Here is a 19705-nt window from a genome sequence, read left to right as displayed (position 1 = left end):
GAAGCTTCTTGCGTTTTTTTTAATGCAATAATTTTTATCAGTATCCAAGAGAGAGGGAGAGAGGGATAGGATATAAAAGCGGTACGAGCGTAATAGTAGCTAGGAGTCTTCGACTGCACGATCTTAGAGCTCAGGTTTCGGCGTCTCAATGGGAGATTCGTGCACCCGTACCTTGGTTATGCGTATCACGTGACCTCGCAAATACAATAGGGAGCTAACAGTTCTGACCCTGAAACGTCACACCCTTCTATCTCTTACTGGAGTTTCATCCCCCCTAACGGTTGGAAACAGCATTCTACGCGCAAAAATACCAACCAGAAAGGGGCTGCGTGACGTCAGACTATCTCTTCCCCCTAGCCAGTTGTTAGCTCCCTATTAAAAAAATAGCGGGTTTTTCACGCCAGCTTAGGACTTTGAAGCAACGCCGCCTATGTTACGTGTTGACTGCACTTGTAGTGATATTTTTTTAATTTTATCCGTTAACTCGACCCTCCCACAATCTTTAATCCATCTTAAACACTTTTCTAGTAGAGTTTTTGGTGTAGGGAAAGAGTAAAAAACAGTTACTTTTATCCAAGAACCATAATTTACTATTAATAAAAAAAATAAAATAACGATAAAAAAAACGGACCCCTTCCACGGGACGGAGGGGTATGAAAGAAGAGGCGGGTCAGAGCGGCAGAGGAAAAAAGGAATTAAGTATTTTTCGCCTTCCCGTCAGCAACCGAGTCAGCAACGTCATCAAAACGTACTTTAAGTGAGCCTATAAGATAATTTAAACTTTTAACTACGTGTTTGGAGGGAGGGGTTCTATACTAGGCTATGAGTCGGACTGAAGTAAATACTAACCGTTCTCCATTCCTGCTTCTAAAATTAAATCTATCCCTGGTATAAAAATTAAATTAGCAACTTGAAAAATTTGCTAGACTTAAAGGAAAATATTACATTCACAATAGAGAATTACTAGTTTAGAAAGTTGCAGGGGCGTGCCAACCACGGGGGCAGCGGGGGCAAAGGCCCCCGCTCTAATTTTCTAGCGGGGGCATCGCCCCCGCTCTGGTGACTGAGTCTAAATAGTAAAAAATTTCATTGAAAGTGAAATTTTCATTACCCAGTGTACTCTTGTTGTGAGAGGAAGTCAGTTTTTGGAAGTGATTAAGAAAATACAGGTCTTAATCATTAACATGTTCGTAATATTTATAAATAAATTATTTGAAGTTCTTCAATTTTTACTCCGTGTAGTTATGTAATAACCAATGGAGTTTGCGCTGATGCCCAGTTATTTAGTGTGATGCATGCGAATAGACATTGCACGTGATTCCATAAATATTGCAATCCTAAAAGGGATTGGTAAAAGTGACAGCTTTGATAGTTCAAAAATCGTCGCTCGAGGACGGTTTGAAGTTCAATATAAAGCTCAGGTTGTCATATCTTTGTAGAAATGTAGAATCATTTTTAAACTAGTCCTGGAAATGAAGAATTTCGAATTGTTTGACAATCTCGAGAATGTGTCGTTCCTGACTTCCACCATTTTTTCTTTACACATTCATGTATACATATAGCAACCACAGTTTTCTATACAGTATAGTGTTGCAATTCTTTCGCATAAACCGTGGCTAATCATAGAGCTGATTAACTGCCAGCTCCAAGAGAGAAAGGGTGTAACCGTGTAGCCGATAGCGCTTCAAATTATTGTAGCTATCAACTTTGGGAAAGAATAGGTAGGCTAAAGCAGAAGTCCATTAAATTAGCCTAGGCTAATTTAATGGACATATTTTCTTTGCGTTTTTACTATTTTCTACGATTTACGAGAAGAGAGAAATGTATGCTCCTCTAGAAATGGCACCTTATAGAATCGTGGCCACTGTATCCCACGAGTATTGAATTGGTCAGGCATTAAATCTCACGTTCATGCGGACCTCTTCGTAACTTTATAGTGCATGCGAGACACTGTATAGCCTTAGATATTTGATGAGTGCTGAACTACATTGAAGTACTGCAAAATAATTTTTGCTCTTGTATGAGTTTGGAAAGAGGTTAAGGTGGCTCAAAGTTGTTTACACAATTGCAAAATGTTTTACACAACTTTCTCTACCAGTGTAGGATTTTGCCCCCGCTCCAGTAAAAAGGTTGGCACGCCCCTGGAAAGTTGTATTCCCGCCTAATCTAGGTGTAGATTATTAATATACGTGTATTGAGGAAGGTAAGCTCTTTCAGTTCGTAAAAGGGTCCCAAAAATTAATTTAAAAAATATATTTCTTTATTTAGTTTGTGAAAAGACGGGCGTAAGTGTTTAATTTTGATCCTTTACACGTTCTTTCAGTAACCTGCATCTAAAGAGATGGGGACCGCGGTTTGGACGTTTCTCTTCATCCCCCCCCCATCCTCCTGCCGCCATCATGAAAGGTAAGACCATGGACTCGATTTACATATTCTCAACTCTGCACAAGCTTTCAGTAGTAATACTTCTCAAGTAAGAAAAAGTACGTCAAAGTATTTTTAGTCACATCGTATGACGTACATCTACGGTGAGGCTCTTAGTTTGACCTGCCCTGTTGTTGTCCCCGTCGTCGTCCCCGTCGTGCCAGTATACCCACCTTTGGCTGTATAGAAGTTTTCGTTTGTCGTTGAAGGGAAAGTGAAAGGGAGAGAATTGTGGTGAGGTGAAATTTTTCGTTCGTCTACTTATGAGGAAGGGAATTATGATAGTAAGGAGGGGATAATCACTAAAACTTTCTGTTATTAAGAAAATCCCGCCAGGGATTTTATATTTATACTCAATCCGAAATCGTAATGTTAATCTCTAGGCAGCTTAACATTACGAGGTGGATAACTTTTTGCGAGTTAGACCCAAGGATTCGCGACCAAGGGGGTACACTTTTTTACAACCCAACTTTACAGTACTAGCAAAGGCTGAAAAGGTATAGTATCTCATTTCTCGTAGTGCAAAGTTAAGTCTAACTTTTTGTAAAGGTTTTAAAAAAATCGTTTAAACCAGCTAGTTTCACGCGGTTTAAATATAGCAGAGGGTGCTTTTATACAGTGCATTGTGTTTTCCGACCATTCCAAATATAAGTTACGATTGAATTTGACCTTTCCAGAACTAATTTAATAACGCTTCTCCCCAAAAAGACACAGATATTATTCCCTAATTGCAAAGCATTCTCCCGAAAACTCTTTTCAAAAAATCAAAAAAATAAACAGAAAACCCCATATTTCCATAATATTCAAATTCCTTGTGTCAAATCACCGGTTGTAAATAAGATGGCTCCTTCCGCCACGCAAATCTAATAGACCAAAATGTCCTCTTTAAACTAGGTAGTGTTCTCGAATTTTACCAAAGCTTTCTCCCGAAAACACTTCCAAAAAATTCAAAATATCAAACTCCGCATTTATACCCGTTTTTCTTGTAAAATTTCTAATCATAACAAATGTGTGAACTACGCGATTAAAACCAAATTTCTCATATTGATTAATCTTAATTTCAAATTGCAATACATATAATAATTTCTAATTATATTAAGGGTTACTTGTGTGTAATCATTTTGGCATTGTTAAAGCTAAAACCTCGTTTTTAGAATGGCCTTACGGGTAATCATTTTAGCAATGTTAAGGGTAGCGCATCGAGGGGCTACTCACTCAAGTTTTCTCTTGGCGTCGCGCTATTACATAAATAAATTTATTGAAGTAAGGATTACTGGTAATCATTTTAGCACAGATAATAGTAGCGCATCGAGGGGCTATTCACGTAAATTTTATGTACGCCTGTTAAGTACTGTACGATGTGGCTACTATTATGAGCCCGGCCTTTGGCCCATCTTGTTTAACTTTTATTTATTAGGAATTTTGTTTAATCAAATCTTTCCTGTTCAAGCATTATTATTTGCCGGTTCAAGCAAATTAATGAATATTTCTGTTTAGTTCTATCATGGAAGAACTAATTGATTTATCTAAATTTAAATCAAAGTCCTGACTGACAAACTGACTGATAATCAACGCCCAGTCCACACTGCTTGCCCTAGAAGGCTGAAAATTTGCAGGAACGTTACTCGTAAGTAGTAGGCGCGTACTAAGAAAGATTTTTCCAATCCGCCGCCATCTTAATAAATGGCGCCCCGAAATGTAAAAAATCTTCTCTGCAACAAAGTCCGCGCGTTTCAACCGATTTCGCAAATATTTAGTACACTGGTTTCCTTTAACCTATAGACGGGCTGAATGGTCTTTCGGGTTCGATTTGTGGCTATCTTTTTAAATGGCGGCCAGAAATTTAAAACCCTTCTTTATGGAATAATGTCCGCGTGAAAAGTATTAAAAATGTCCCGACGGGCTGACGGGCAACGCCGAGTGCCTTCGCTCCTAGGGTGCTACAAAAATATTAGTCGAATCAGTAAAATCTACCCATTCTTTATATCATTTTGACGGAAGTTCTTATTACACGCGAGCGACGCCGCGGGTAACAGCTAGTTTATTATAATTACAGATGTTCGGTATTGATTCAAACGTTCCTGGCAATTCCGGCGTTACTCTATTCTTTGCCGCCATATTGGTATTTCTTTCTAAACTATAAATGTTTATGTTTTAAGGCATACCAAGTACAATAAACGAGGGGTCCGACTATACCAAAAAAAAAAAAAAAAAGCGTACGGAATTTCGGGATTTCTTGATTTCGCCTAAGATTTCGGAATTTCTCTTTCATTTCGTAATTTATTGATTACTTCAAAGATTTCGCGAGAAGCGTACGGGATTTCGTGTAAATGTCGGACCCCTCGACAAAGTATAATTTAATAGTGAGATTGAAGTAGTTTATAGTGTCACCGAGGGGCTAAACACTCGCGCATTCTGGCCTCAGTGTAGAAAAGCGCTACTTGGGAGAGCTAATATATTTAAATCCATCCACCGGACTGTAACAATGGTTGGGTAGTTATTTTTGGTTCGGTTATTAGTATTCGGTCCTTAAATCACCCTATTTTCATAAAGCTCAGAAAAGTATTTATTTAGTAGTCAGGCAAGTAGAGATAACAAAAATAACTGTTGAAGCGGTACTTAAATTCCTATTTATTCTTTGGATTTTTGTTCCTTAACAATCTTATCCCTGGTTATAGTCCAAGCTATTAATTAACTGGTTAATTTGGACCAGGAGAAGTGAGCTATTTTCACATATTAAAGATATCATTTAGTTTTACCAGTGGTCCCTTTTTGGTTCCTACTTTTAAAATTTAGGTCCCTACTTTTATCGTGAAAAGTCCCTTTTTCCCCTATTTATTTTTGAGATTTCGGTGGGAGCCCTGATATCCCTATATTATGTTTTGAAAGATGAAATATGTATATATATACGCTATACTCGTAGAGCAGCTTGGTTTACCCCGATAATTCCCTAGAAATCTAGTACCCTTTTGCGTGTTATATACGCCAAACCAGAAGGGTATAATGAAAGAAGGATGACACTCTGTATCCTCTTAATACTTTAGTTGTGTAACATGATTCTACCCACGCTCACCATTCTTATTTGCTCTCTCGCTTATCAAACTTCAGATGGGTAACTATATCGCACCGTGGGGTGAATTCTATAACGGTTTGGTGGTACTAAATCCCAAGTAGCAATCAACCCACAAACCCGTCTCGTCTTGACGTGGGACGAAAATTAATCTACAAGCGCATGCGCCTTGGCAAATAGTTAAGCGATAATTGAGTAATGATGGGGGAACTATTTATCATGGCGTATGTGATTCGGTTTAGAAACATGTTCTGATCTCTGATGTTGGGATGAAGAATTATGTTACTAGAGGGTTTTGGCAGTACTACGTCATGCAACGTCAGGCTACCTTCCACTAGTGCTTAAAAACATACCAGGAGGAGGGGCTTATATAGCTTTCATTCTGTTAAAAAAACATACCATAATGGCGCTGGGGGCGGAGTTAAGCCCGAATTGCCAAGTCCCTATTACCCCGTTTTGTGGTACACTTCTCTCGAAGAGAAGTATTATATACTTCTGGCTATACAATTCGTAATTCGTCAAATGTAAAATTCACCGAAGACCCGCCGCGGTTTCGCTTCTTGAACTAGAACTTAATTCGCCAAAGTCTCTAGTTAAACGTTTTCAATTAAATTTAATTACAGGAGCAAATGCAAGAAGTTCTAGACGCCATGTTTGAACGGAAAGTTGAACCCGGTGAAACTGTTATAAGGCAAGGAGACGATGGAGATAATTTTTACGTCATTGAACAGTAAGTTAAGTTTAATCGGAAACTTTTTGTCATTACCTTTAGGCCGTGCGCGTGTGAATATTGACTTTAACTAGTTGTTCCGACAAAATCCGCTTTATATTCAAATATATTTTTCCCCTGGGGGCGGGGGGGGGGAAGGGGGCGTGTAACCTTCCTTTTAGCCAAATAACAAACATTGGGGAGCTACCTTTGTTTACGTTATTCAACGTCAATATAAAGCTTACCTAGAAAATTCCAAAATGCGAAAAGAATTTTTTTTCTTCTTTTAACAACGGAAGTTTTTATCCCAGGGTTGCCCGGGTCAAGGAAAGCCTGGAAATGTCAGGAAATTTAAAAATGGACCGAAAAGGTCAGGGAAAAGTCAGGAAATTTTAAAAATTTCAGCAAAGTCAGGGAAATGCCAGGGAATTTGATTTTAGTGGGTAAAATTTCTGGGCATAAGTCTTTATTGAAAGAGTAATGATTCTAGTTTCTCCTCATCCTCTCTTAACACAGAAAACTATAGAGCAATCCTTAAAAATGTCTAGAATTGTTTTTATTCTACAGGGCCGGTAGGCCCTTGTAGATATGACATGACACCCTTCCGTAATGTTAAAGGAAAATTCACAGATTTTAGGGTTAGCGTCCCATAGAAAAAGCATTAAAAAATTTTCAGTTTTTTAAGGCAATTGTGGCAGGCCATACGGAAAAACTATAGCGAAGTTAGTTTTCGGAATACTTCTAAATTAACAAGCATTTATTAAATGGGAAACTTACGTGTTTCGATTTTTAATTAATGAATTCTAATTTTTGTAATTTAACTAATTAAGATAGTACGTCAAAAAATTACTTTTGGGCCAGAAGTCAGCCTAACCTTATAGCACGCTTAAACCTAATTCTACATTTCGTTCTCGTTGACAACTAGAAGGGCCTAGGTTTGTGGGTGCTAACAAGTTACGTTGACATATTTCAAATGTTGGCTTTCTTGCTGATTTTCCTAATTTCTTAGCAGTGGACGCTAACAAATTACTTTGGTATTTCAACCGAGCTTGAGCACCTTTATATGTATTTTCTAATTAACTGTAGCACCCTTAATAAGAAATACGTCGTTATCAGGTCGAATTTTCGTCTAGAAAAGTAATTCAGGTAAATAATTACAGTTAACAGAGGTTTTTATATCATTTAAAGTAAGTTTTTGAATGTTCTTTACGGCCAAGGCTTAAGTTGTATAGACTAATAGCACCGCATATTATTTCCCCATAGAGCTTGATACAGTCGAAGGCAGAGGGCTGCCATTACCCTATTTTAGTTACTCTTTAAAGATTATTAAAAAGGCTGATTTCCAGCTCTCATTTGTTTTGGAATCCTGTGTATAGTCTGCTCAATTTTATGCTAGAAACATAGCCTAACCGGGTTAACACTAGGCTTTTTATGCTGTATTTACCGTGTGCGCTTCCAATAAATGGCATACCTATTCAAATTATTAACGTGTTGAAATAAAGATAATGCTTTTTATCCTGTGAAAAGATCGAAAACTTCAAAATACTACGGTAAGATGACAAAAAGTTTAATATGTTTTCCCTACTGCAGAGTCGTGATGTTTACGTTAGCGCAGCTTAACTATTTGTTACAACAGTGGATTTTGTTAATTCATAAATATAAGTAACAGTGGTGCTGATTAATCCAGGAGGACAGTGTCGTTATGTAATTTAATTAGTCAAATAATTTCCACGTTTACATCAGCGCAGATTTTTCCAACGTAACCACGTCAGCAACGGAGGGTTACGTTGTTGGCTATCTCCACAGTTCACATTTATTTGTCTAAATTGCTATGAATTGTTTAGGTATTTAATTTAATTACTGTTATTGAAGCCAAAGTTGCTAAACTATAGAATCACATCATTCATTAACATATGTTATAGATGATTTTTATGTTACCGCAAATTTAGCACGCGGTATGATAAAAGTTTAACACATTGTGTTGGCAAGAATGAAAAACTCTTCTAAACTTTACAATTAAGGTGATTTGAAACTCATTTTATAAGCTAAATCAACACTGCCAAACCTCAATCCTTCATTAATTTCAACTTAATTAAGTATAATTAACGTGAATTTAAACATGAAATATACATATTTGGATGAGAACTCGAGTAACTTTGAAATAAAATACTTAATTAAGATTAAAACTGCACAAGCTCTTAGTATAGCCCCATGTTTTCTATCTCATACTTAGTTAATTTAAATTATCTTTAAAGTACATTAATAGGCGCGAAATTCGAAAGTTTAAGGTAAAATAAGATTCAAAACCCACTAAAAATTGCAATTAAGGTTAAGTATATATTGAAAGTCATTTATAACCTAAATGTACACTGCCGAAATACAATCTTACGTTAATTTTAAATCAATTAAATATAATTAACGTGAAATTAAACCAAAAATATTCATTTTTTGGATTAAAAGCTCAAATAACTTTTAAATAAACTGTTTAATTAAGATTAAAACTACCCAAGCCGTTGGTATAGCCAAATGTTTTCTATTTCACACTTCAGTTAATTTCAACTATGTTTAAAGTACATTAATTGGCGCGAAATTCAAAAGTTTAGGGTAAAATAATGACTGTGGCAAAAATGTTAAACTGCACAAAATATTCCAATTAGGGTAAAAAATTCCAATAAATTATACTTTTAAGCTTAATCGACACTCCCGAACTGCGCTCAAATTAAGATTAAAACAACACAAGTTTTTCGCACAGCCACAGATGTTTCCTATTTCACTTTCGAATTAATTTAATTCATCATTAAAATACATCAAAAGCGCTTACATATTTTAGAGTAATTGCAATTAAAGTTAATATTTCATTGAAACTTGTATTATAAACTAAATCCACACTAGATAAACCGTTAAATTAAACTTAATCAAATATCATTAATGTGAAATTAACCCAAAACACGAATGTTTTTGGTAAATTCATGGATACCTTATAATTAAACTAACAAATTATATTTAAAACTACACTTATCTTTCACTCAGCCTCCATTTTCCTGTTTAATTCTTACACTTAAGAAATTGTCATTTAAAATCATTTTTCCCATATTGAAAAGAGAGCTATTGAAAAGGCGCGAAATTTAAAAGTTTTTTTTGGGGGGGGGGGGGGTACAGTATGTGTGCATTTTTAACAGGAGTATTGTTACAATTGTAACACTACAGACCTTGTATTTCTAATGGAACCGGCAATACCGCAACGCTGAGCCGAAAACCAGGATGGTAATTGTTTGGACCTATCGGGTGAGGACATTGGAGCACCAAAAACATACCGCGGTGTCACTTAATTGTTGAACGTTAAAGCGACCTTCATCACTTTAAATCCCATGACCTGCTCAATCTGGCAATCTTTGAAAACTCAACTTTGAGGTACTTCCGGTCCCTTTTGATATACAGGGTCTTCAGTGTTGGAGCTAAGTATAAGAAAGTCCCAACATCGCAGGAAATATTCAGTAATCTGGCAGGCTGCAGGGTTTTCTCCGTGCTTGATGCAACCTCCGCCTTCTGGCAAATCAAGTTGGATGAGGCAAGCTCACGTTTATGCACATTTTCGACGCCATATGGGCGATACAGATTTCTCCGCATGCCCTACGGCATTTCAAGTGCCTCGGAAATTTGTCAGCGTATTATGAACGAGATCTTTGGGGACATACCTGGAGTATATATTTCTACGGATGACCTACTGATAGCGGCTGAAAATCTGCCAGAGCACAATGCGAGGTTGCGAAGTGTCTTGGAGCGAGCCCGATCCAATGGAATTACGTTCAGCAAGAAAAAACTGCAACTGGCTGTATCTACTATTATTTACCTGGGTCATAAAATCTCAAGACAGGGAGTGGAGGTAGATGAAAGGAAAGTCGACGCTGTCAAATCCTTGGTTCCTCCAACGAACAAAAAGGAACTACAAAGGTTCCTGGGTATAATCAACTATCTGAGCAGATTCATTCCTCATCATTCGGAAAAGGCGGCTCCCCTTCGGGAACTACTTAAATCGTCCGTGGAATTCATATGGGATATGATACCACAAATGCGTTTCAATCAACTAAAGGATGATATTATGCGAGCCCCAGTTCTTGCTTTTTATGATCCGACTAAACCAAATGTCGTTTCTGTCGATGCCAGCCAATACGGAATTGGCGCCGTCCTATTGCAAGATAGACAACCTATACAATACGCCTCTACCTCTTTGACTGAAGCCCAACAACGATATGCGCAAATCGAAAAAGAACTGTTAGCAGTAGTCTATGCAGTTGAACACTTTCATTACTATCTTGTTGGAACCAAGTCAATAGTTGAAACTGATCATAAACCACTGATCGCCATCGTTGACAAACCGCTCAATGTCCTATCTCCGCGTCTACAGAGGCTTGTTTTGCGTCTAGCCAGATACGATTTAACTTTAACATATGTCCCAGGACCCCAGATGTATATAGCGGATGCACTGTCGCGCTCACCATCCTCAACCAATGACGTACACATGGAAGAGCTGGAAGGTCCGACCGCCACCCTCCACTCACTGACGGTGTTATCCGCCAAGAAGTTGAACGAGTTCACACGCGCCACAATGATGGATGAAGAGACCAAAGGCATTTTGCAATATGTCAAGGAAGGATGGCCAAAGCACCAAGCAACTCTTAGACCGGAACTACGGCAATATTGGCCGATAAAAGACGAAATTCACATGGAAGGAGACCTACTCTACAGAGGTGATAGACTTCTCATACCAAGAATTCTTAGGAAAGAGATCATGGCTCAACTCCACGGAGCACATCAGGGCATCAACTCGTGTCTTAGAAAAGCCAGAATTCACGTTTACTGGCCTGGACTGACCTCTGATCTAACCAAGTACGTCCAATCATGTCAAGTTTGTCGCACCCAGGATCGAGCGAACGTTAAGACTACCAGTACACCACATCCAGTACCAAGCAGACCATGGGAAACTATAGGAATGGATCTCTTTCATCAAGATCAAAAATCAATATTGTTATGCGTGGATTACTATTCGAAGTTTATCGAGGTCGATGAATTGCGCACAACAGATGCCAAATCCGTGATTAAAGCATTGAAACCACATTTTGCACGATATGGAACGCCTCAAAGAGTTATTTCGGACAATGGTCCACCATTCAACTCTTCCGAGTTTGCCCAATTTCTTATGCAGTGGGATGTAGAGCACGCCACATCAAGTCCTCACTTTCCACAATCAAACGGCATGGCGGAAAGACACGTCCAAACTATAAAGAACTTACTTAATAAAGCAAAGCAAGCTGGCGTTGATCCCCATTACGTCCTTCTTGAGTACCGAGCGACGCCTCTTCTGAATCTCCCCGCGCCGTCAGAAATGCTCATGGGTCGTCTGATCCGAACACCAAATGTTACTACAAATAAACATTTACAACCAAAATATCCAACCAATTTAATTCGCGACAACTTGGAGACCCGACGTCATCACATGATCAACAACGAGAAACATCGCGAAGAACATGACTATCAAGTTGGGACCTTTGTACGGTATTATGTTGCACCTAGAAGATGGCTACCAGCCAAAATAACAGATCTTGCCGGAGAACCAAATTCTTACATAATTACTACACCGACTGGTGCAATCTATCGCAGAAATAAGTTTCATCTTCGTCCTATGAGAGATGACGACGAAGCAAGACTGACAAGCATCAAAGATACTAGGAATAAGCAACATAGTATCGATAACATCCCGAAGGTACACACTGGATTCACAAGCCTGGAAGACAGACCAGCTTGTGATGTGAGGATTCCGATTAATTATGATCAGAACGAAGAGAATCGGACCCGAAGTAAACAAACAACACTTGGACGAACCTCTTCAGTTCAACAAATGGAAAAACATGATTCGCAACTAGCGCAGTCCCCCAACCACATAAGTCTTTTTCAAGGGCAGTCCAGAAGTAACTCGCGACTTGACCGAACATCTCATGCAGCAGACCCGAAAAGAGGATCCCAAGCCATATCTCAAGACTCAACAACCAGTACTTGCTCGAGACCGCGTCGAAATATCACCAAACCAAAACGTTATGTCGAATAAAAAAAAAAAAAAAAGGAAACATGTTACGTAATTTACTCTATTTTATTGTTTAGTTTTTTATCTCATTTTGTTCTATGTAAATGTATCACCACATGCTGGACTCTGAGCTTAGATAAGATAAGAGTTTACTTCATACCAAAAATGTACAAGACTAAGGCAGTTAACTAGTCGCACTCAATAAAAGAAGTTAATAAACAATTCTTCTCTAGTTAGTTATTCTGACTTAACACTTTCATAAATAAAGTGCAACATTATATGCTTATCGAAATCAATGTTATTGGATATAAGTTAACTGTAATTAACGATACTGAAGTACTTCTTTAAGCAATTAGAAATAGATCAACCCCAAATGTATGACGGTAAAGCAAACATAATTATTCAAAATTTAATTACATTAAGACTGAAGTAACAGATATTATAAAAAACGTCTTGGTTTGGACCAAGGCCGAAAAAACAAACGATATGTGTGAGGTTTATCAATTGGCTGAAGTTTCAGATATTGCATTTTTTTTAGTTATTTTTATCCATTTAATCCTTAATCAATATTAAATTCAATCAACTGATTTTACTGTTAATCGATCTATTCCCTCTAAATTAATTGAAAAAATTACATATCTACGCTTTTTCAAGAACAATTACATTTTCCGAAAACATTTTATCATGAAATTAATTATTTTGAAGGGATTTCGTGTAAGCACTTGACGGACATAGTTTTAATTGTTGCTGGCTTGACAAATTTTCAAGTTTGCATCAAAAAAAAAACTTAAATCGGTAAGTTGCTAAGAAGACTGATGTTAAAAAAAATATGATAATTTAAATTTATTTTGTTCAGACTAGTTAATAAACGAATGCCGTATACTTAAGACAAAGCAACATCGTTTATCCTGTGTGGTTTTTGTTAGTAAGTAGCTATCTGTAGCACTGGAAAAATATGATATCGGTATAAATATAACCGAAGGTATAGGTAAAGATTACATAAAAAGAAATACGTTTCAGTACCAATGGCTTTTGTATTCATTTCCATTCATCACCAGTTAAACGAAGAAGGTCACACTTAACTTAACCCCCCCCCCCAAGAAAGTTAAAGTACGAAGAGGGAAATTGCAGTGCAACCTTTCTTTCACAGTCGCGACATTAGAAATGTAGCATTTCGATATACGAAATTAAATATATGAATTCGTGCAACACCCTGGTTTGGCATCCACTATTAAATATTTACATCTTCCTTTCGAATTATGTCAAAGTTCGCTTGGTCTTTTTAGACAGAGTGTTTCAAATATTCAATACTGAGCTCTTAACACGTACTCCCTTCAAAATAATTAATTTCATGATAAAATGTTTTCGGAAAATGTAATTGTTCTTGAAAAAGCGTAGATATGTAATTTTTTCAATTAATTTAGAGGGAATAGATCGATTAACAGTAAAATCAGTTGATTGAATTTAATATTGATTAAGGATTAAATGGATAAAAATAACTAAAAAAAATGCAATATCTGAAACTTCAGCCAATTGATAAACCTCACACATATCGTTTGTTTTTTCGGCCTTGGTCCAAACCAAGACGTTTTTTATAATAAAGTAAATGCCTTTAAAAAAATCTCTTAGACTGTTATTTATAGTTAAAATGTTTCTTATTCATTTTGGTACAACAAATACATTGGAAAACCTAATGTAGATCGAGTTTATTTAATTATAAGCACATAAAAACGTGCTGTAAACATTTACACTTTCGGCCTAAAAAGGTCAGGGAAAATCTCAGAAAAAGCCTGGTCAGGGAAAACCTCAGAAAAAAGTCAGGGAATTTGGTTCTGAAAATTCCATGGCAACCCTGTATCCGCTTGTCTCTGCATTTTTTCAACTACTAAATCAATTTTTTGCCGCTCTTTGTAGCGGAGTTTTTAATATTCACGTCAATACGGACCAAGAAAAAGACAAATTAGTTGGCAAATACGACAACACGGGAAGTTTCGGAGAATTAGCTCTGATGTACAATATGCCCCGAGCAGCCACTATTATTTCTGCCACCAAAGGTTCCCTATGGGCCATGGTTAGTTACCTTAAATTAAAACTGTCTGTCCATATTCAGGGAGATATGCATGTGTGTGAAACGTCGCTTCGAAAACGGTTACTTTTTAAAACCCGAGTGGAGTTTCTAATAATTCGGTTTAACCATAAACTTGAAAGCCACGATTATCGGGGTTGCTATGATCATAAGTTTATAAGTTATATGTTCCTACCATAAGTATGACACGTAATGCTACTGAGAGACTTACAGCTCTAGCTAGTTCTAGCAGAACGACAAGCGAGAATTGAGTTAGTTTTGCAGGACTTCCATCTAGGTCCTATTTAGTCTGCCTTACTAAGCCTTGACAGAGCCAAAAACCAGGCCTCCCTTGCTTTACGTCGAATCTATGACCTACGTCACTCACTTCATGACTAGCTCCAGTTTGTAACCAGTGACAAACTTATGGATGGAACATATCTTATTAAGTTATGGTATGGGTTCGAAGCAACAGAAGCCGTTTCACTCTCCCTTTGAAGCGCGATGCTTCTTTCGAGTAGTACTTTTTAGATGTAATTTATTTTTGATTTGCCGTTATAGAATAGGCAAACATTTCGACGCATCGTCTTGAAGAGCGCCTTCAAAAAGAGGAAAGAGTACGAATAGCTTTTAGAGTCCGTACCAATGTTACAAACGCTAGAAGTAAGTGCACTTTCACACAAATAACACGAGCAATTTTTTGATCTACCCCTAAGAGCCATTCATTTCTAACCCTTTTCCTATTAAATTCGATATATATTATAGGCATACGAAAGAATGAATTTAGCGGATGCATTGATGCCAAAACAGTACGATCACGGAGAGTTAATTATAAGACAGGTAAATCCAGAGTTCTTTATCTCTCTTTTGACGCGGTAACTTATTCAAACCAGGGATAGATTTAATTTTAGAAGTAGGAATGGAGAATGGTTAATATTTAGACCACCCAGTACAGAGCCCCTCCCTCCAACACGTAACGAAATGTTTAAATTATCTTATTGGCTCACTTAAACTACGTTTTGATGACGTTGCTGACGGGGACGGTGAAAAATACCTAATTCCTTTTTTACCTCTGTCGCTATGACCAGCCTCTTCTTTCATACCCCTCCGTCAGAATTTCCATCCCTTAGTTTAAAATTAACCCCGAGAAAAATAAATAAATAAACAAACAAACAGGAATGGCAATTTAAACGTAAATAAAAAGATAAATAGTGGAGAGAAAAAAGAAATTTAATTGTTGGAGTAAAATTAATTGTTTCTCCTAGTTTTTAAACTGATGTTTCATTTTTCTATAAATGTTTTTCCCCTCCGCCTATTCATAATGATATTAAGGAAGTTACAGTCATTTTAATTATATTATTATTATTAAACCCTAATTTAAGCCTAATTTTATAATTATTTAAATCCTAAAACAGTTGAATAATAACTTAGCTTCATGAAATAATATAAGAATTTATTGATGAAAAAAAAAAATTAAATTAAAATAAAAAAGAAAAAAAAAGTCGGAAAAACAACCCCTTATAAAGAGAAATAAAAAATTATGTATGGCATGTCTGACAAATAAAAATGTATAATTGTTTTTTTCTTTAAATAAAAGCTGAGTTTTAAAGAATTTTCAATACAAATGTTCTAATTACTGGTGTACACAGTTTTCAGATGGGTTAGTCTTACCGCTGTTCTGGTAGCCAGCCATATTGGGTGGTCGCAGCTTCATTCCTACTTCAAAACCCACCAATATGGCAGCGACTCAGCTCCTCTTCCAACTGAAAGCTCTCTAAGTCAAGGTACAAAGATGTACCCAATGTTTTGCTTTCCCCCAGTTATATTTTCCAATCAGAACACGCCGGGGACTAGGGTCTTTATTCAAGGGTAAATGAAACGGGTTGGGACTAAGGAAGAAATGAAATTAAATTGGTAAAATCGGACTGATATAAAGTAAGTATAACAAACGCGAAGGGCGGATTGCGGTGTTAATTGATATTACGTAGGAATTAAGTAGTTCCTCCACCCCGTTTGATATCGTTGACCTAACCTGTGCTGAAACATTGTAAAATCAAAGCCCAATCGATCACGCGCAAAAACGAAGCAAAGCTGCCCGTTCAAAGAAAGCGATTTCTCAATATAACAGAACTGGTAACTTTAACCAAAGTTATAATGAATGATTAAACATTTTTGAAAAGTATTATTAATTTTTATTAAATCCGAATGTATCTGATGGAATATATTTCGAAATAAAATATTGCATTAATATTTATAAGTCTGCCTGATAAATTTATTTTTACTTGTAAGCTTACTTATAATGTATCTGATGTGATATATTTCAAAATAAAATATTGCGTTAATATTTATAAGTCTGCCTGATAAATTTATTTTTAATCGTAAGCTTACTAATTATAGTTAGTGACTAAGATATAGAAACTCGCTTCTTACCCTCTGAATTAGAGTATGATTAAAATGCTTTCCCAACATAGTAGAGCCGTGAGTCGAGTATGTTGACGTAAGACACGTGACACACTCTTAATAAACAGTCAGAATAACTGACTTTATCCAATGAATATTTTGAATACAGTAGGCGTACCAAAGTTATCATAAATGATTTTATTCGAAGTGCATTGGACTGAAGCGTGACATAGTAGCCACACAAAACTAATGCTTATAGGCTTATAATATTTACTTTAGCTAGTGCAGGTTACGTAAAAGTGTATGTGTGATAGTGAACGGATTAATCGAACCCGGTCACGTGACCTATGACGTCAGATCACGTGACCTATGACGCCAGATCACGCGACCTATGACGCCAAGTCACGTGACCTATGACGCCAAACCACGTGACCTATGACGGCAAGTCACGTGACCTATGACGCCAAACCACGTGACCTATGACGTCAGATCACGTGACATATGACGCCAAACCACGTGCCCTATGACGTCAAACCACGTGACCTATGACGTCAGATCACGTGACCTATGACGTCAGATCACGTGACCTATGACGTCAGATCACGTGACCTATGACGTCAGATCACGTGACCTATGACGTCAAACCACGTGACCTATGACGTCAGATCACGTGACCTATGACGTCAAACCACGTGACCTATGACGTCAGATCACGTGACCTATGACGTCAAACCACGTGACCTATGACGTCAGATCACGTGACCTATGACGTCAAACCACGTGACCTATGACGTCAGATCACGTGACCTATGACGTCACTGAGGTAATTGACTTGTGACGTAACGACAGATGTTAATGGTAATAGGTAATGACTATCCATTCAGTATACCTAGCCTTCATTCATTTAGGCCTAGCATTCATTCATTTAGTAGGCCTAGCGGTGTTCAGCTATTTGAATTTCATGCTTAGGATATGGCGCACCCGAGTCCGCGCATAGGCGCTTTTAGCGCCACCGCAACGTTGGAAATTTACTTAGTTGATCGTTCCGAGTCAGCCGGCTCATTTGATGCCTGGAAGCCGTCGAGGAAAGTCCTTGGAAAAACCACCCCCGGTCAGCTGATCGATACGGGTCATCCAGTTCATTCGTTCCCGCAAACCGTCGAGGAAAGTCGCTTGGAAAAACCTCTCCCGCTCAACTGATCATGACCCCGGCTTTTGAAGTTGATTCTTGATCGTTCCGCCATTTCGCTGATCGTTCTTCCCGAGGATGCAAGCTGAATTCGAAGCTCTTCAACGTACTTGGCGGCCATTGCTTGGCCTCGTGGTGCTTTAACAGTCGGAGTCCGTAAGCCTAACTTTATAATAATCCAAACTCATCTAGACCCCCTTAAATTATTTATTTTATTTCAAGTGCTTAAATTAATTAAGTAGTGTTAAATGTTAGTGAATTTTATTTATTTATAAAAAAAATGTTAGTGAATTTTATTTATTTATTACAAATCAAGTACCACAAATAAAATTTTACAACGAGATGCTGTACAAGAGAGAATCCCTTAATAATTAGTTTAGGGCCTATTATTAGCTATTAAAAGGGGTACGTAATTAATTTAGATATAACGCGACAGATTTTCGGAGATCAGGTCCCGCCGAGAGAATTTTAGAACACCCTAGTTATTTACGGGGTCTGTCAGTGGGAATAGTTTTAAAAAAAATAAATAGCGGGTTTTCTAAAATAGGTTTAGGGGTTATTAATTAATTTAGAGATAAAGCGACAGTTTCTAAAATCAAGTTCCGCAGAGATAATTTTAAGACACGAGGACAGTTGCCCTAAGCCTAAGTTAAGCCTTGTCCCATTTCGACTCAAGTTATTATTTATGGGTTCTACCTGTGGCAATAGTTTTAAATAAATAAATGGCAGCTTTTAATAAACTTAATTTAGGGGATATTTTAAATTATGAAGCTATTATAAGGGACACGCAATTAAATTTAAATAAATGGCAGTTTTCCTAAAATTAGTTTAAGGGATATTTTAAATTATTTTCATTATTAAATTACATTATTTAATTTAAAATTAAATGTAAGGTTTTCCTAAAATTATTTTCTATTCAATTATGGTGAATAATTAGTTAGCCAGAGTATTTATATATTTAAGGGTGGGAATCAAGGGTAGTCAAGCCTTCTTTATTCAGGGTGGCAATTAGTCGGTGGTAATTGGTTTTTCTCTCTAAATTTAGTAGCCCGTTTTTTAATTAAGGACCACCCAAAAGTAGGCAATAGTTTAAGATGTGTTATTAATATGTTTTCATTTATAGATGCAGCTGATATTCTTGGATTTTCTGTGTCTGGTCATTATATGATGTATCTTTCCCGATAACTGGCGATTCTGAGACTTATCATTCCTGATGACATCCTTTGTTGGATTAACGTTGCACGATGACTTCCGCTGTTCTGGACTTGCTATGTATCATTCCCGATGACAAGCTTTGTTGGATTCCGTTACACGATGTCTTCTTCCGGACTTGGCAATCTCTCTCAACATTCGAGTCGAAGTTACGGAGAAAATCATCGAAGCTAGAAGACACAAAATTCAACTTTTTTACTTTAAAATTTTACATGTAACCACTTATTTTAGTTTTTTTGCTTGCCATTTTATATGTAACTACTTATTATTTTTTTCGCGTTCAAACTTTAACTTATATAACTCTTTAATAATTTTTTTGTTCGAAATTTTTGTAAACACTTGGTTTTTTTGTTTCTTATTGAATAAATTTTGCCTTAAACCTCGTTCTTTCTTTTCTTTAAATTTTTACGATACTAGACTTGGCTTCAATTTTTTAATGTCTGGACTTAGGGGGTTTTTTTTGACCCCTTTTAGGCTTATTTTTTAATAAAATAGAGAACAAAGTACACTAAAAACTATTTTATAAAAAAAATTATAAAATAATAAAAAAATTAATA

At 36.9% G+C, this 19705-nt stretch overlaps 1 protein-coding gene and 1 long non-coding RNA gene across 6 annotated transcripts in view; one reads left to right on the top strand and one right to left on the bottom strand.

The window, feature by feature from the left end:
- The window catches only part of LOC149691602 (uncharacterized), a 212086-nt gene that overhangs the window by 184592 nt on the left and 7789 nt on the right, over positions 1–19705 (bottom strand). For 2 of the 4 annotated variants that reach the window (XR_016383418.1, XR_016383416.1), the window contains one exon: positions 18224–19318. The exons of the other annotated variants lie outside the window; for them this stretch is intronic. This is a non-coding gene — a long non-coding RNA (uncharacterized LOC149691602). Of the gene's footprint in view, positions 1–18223; positions 19319–19705 lie in introns of those variants that run through there. 4 annotated transcript variants of the gene reach the window in all.
- On the top strand, positions 5700–15972 carry LOC149691603 (cAMP-dependent protein kinase type II regulatory subunit-like). Of its 2 annotated transcripts, XR_016383403.1 has the most exons (5): positions 5700–6224; positions 14197–14353; positions 14909–15010; positions 15113–15187; positions 15247–15972. XR_016383403.1 is itself a non-coding variant. In XM_089868937.1 (4 exons), exons 1-3 carry the CDS (start codon positions 6124–6126, stop codon positions 14972–14974), a joined length of 324 nt encoding a protein of 107 aa, XP_089725063.1. In that variant the 5' UTR covers positions 5700–6123; the 3' UTR covers positions 14975–15010; positions 15113–15972. The 2 variants fall into 2 exon arrangements, 1 of the variants encoding a protein (XP_089725063.1); XM_089868937.1 differs by having other exon boundaries at positions 15113–15972.

The sequence above is a fragment of the Phalangium opilio genome, unplaced genomic scaffold (genome assembly GCF_054372755.1).
Source record: "Phalangium opilio isolate 3A_F unplaced genomic scaffold, DU_Popi_V2 ptg000025l_1, whole genome shotgun sequence".
NCBI lineage: Eukaryota > Metazoa > Arthropoda > Arachnida > Opiliones > Phalangiidae > Phalangium > Phalangium opilio.
The sequence above is the reverse complement of the archived record's forward strand: the minus strand, read 5'-3'. Positions and strand labels throughout refer to the sequence as shown.

Bases quoted from the DNA above. Each gene is read 5' to 3' on its own strand.
- LOC149691603 (XM_089868937.1), top strand. From the start codon at position 6,124: ATGCAAGAAGTTCTAGACGCCATGTTTGAACGGAAAGTTGAACCCGGT. The intron at 6,225-14,196 runs GTAAGTTAAGTT...CGCTCTTTGTAG, and splicing joins AATTTTTACGTCATTGAACA to CGGAGTTTTTAATATTCACG. The intron at 14,354-14,908 runs GTTAGTTACCTT...TTGCCGTTATAG, and splicing joins AAGGTTCCCTATGGGCCATG to AATAGGCAAACATTTCGACG.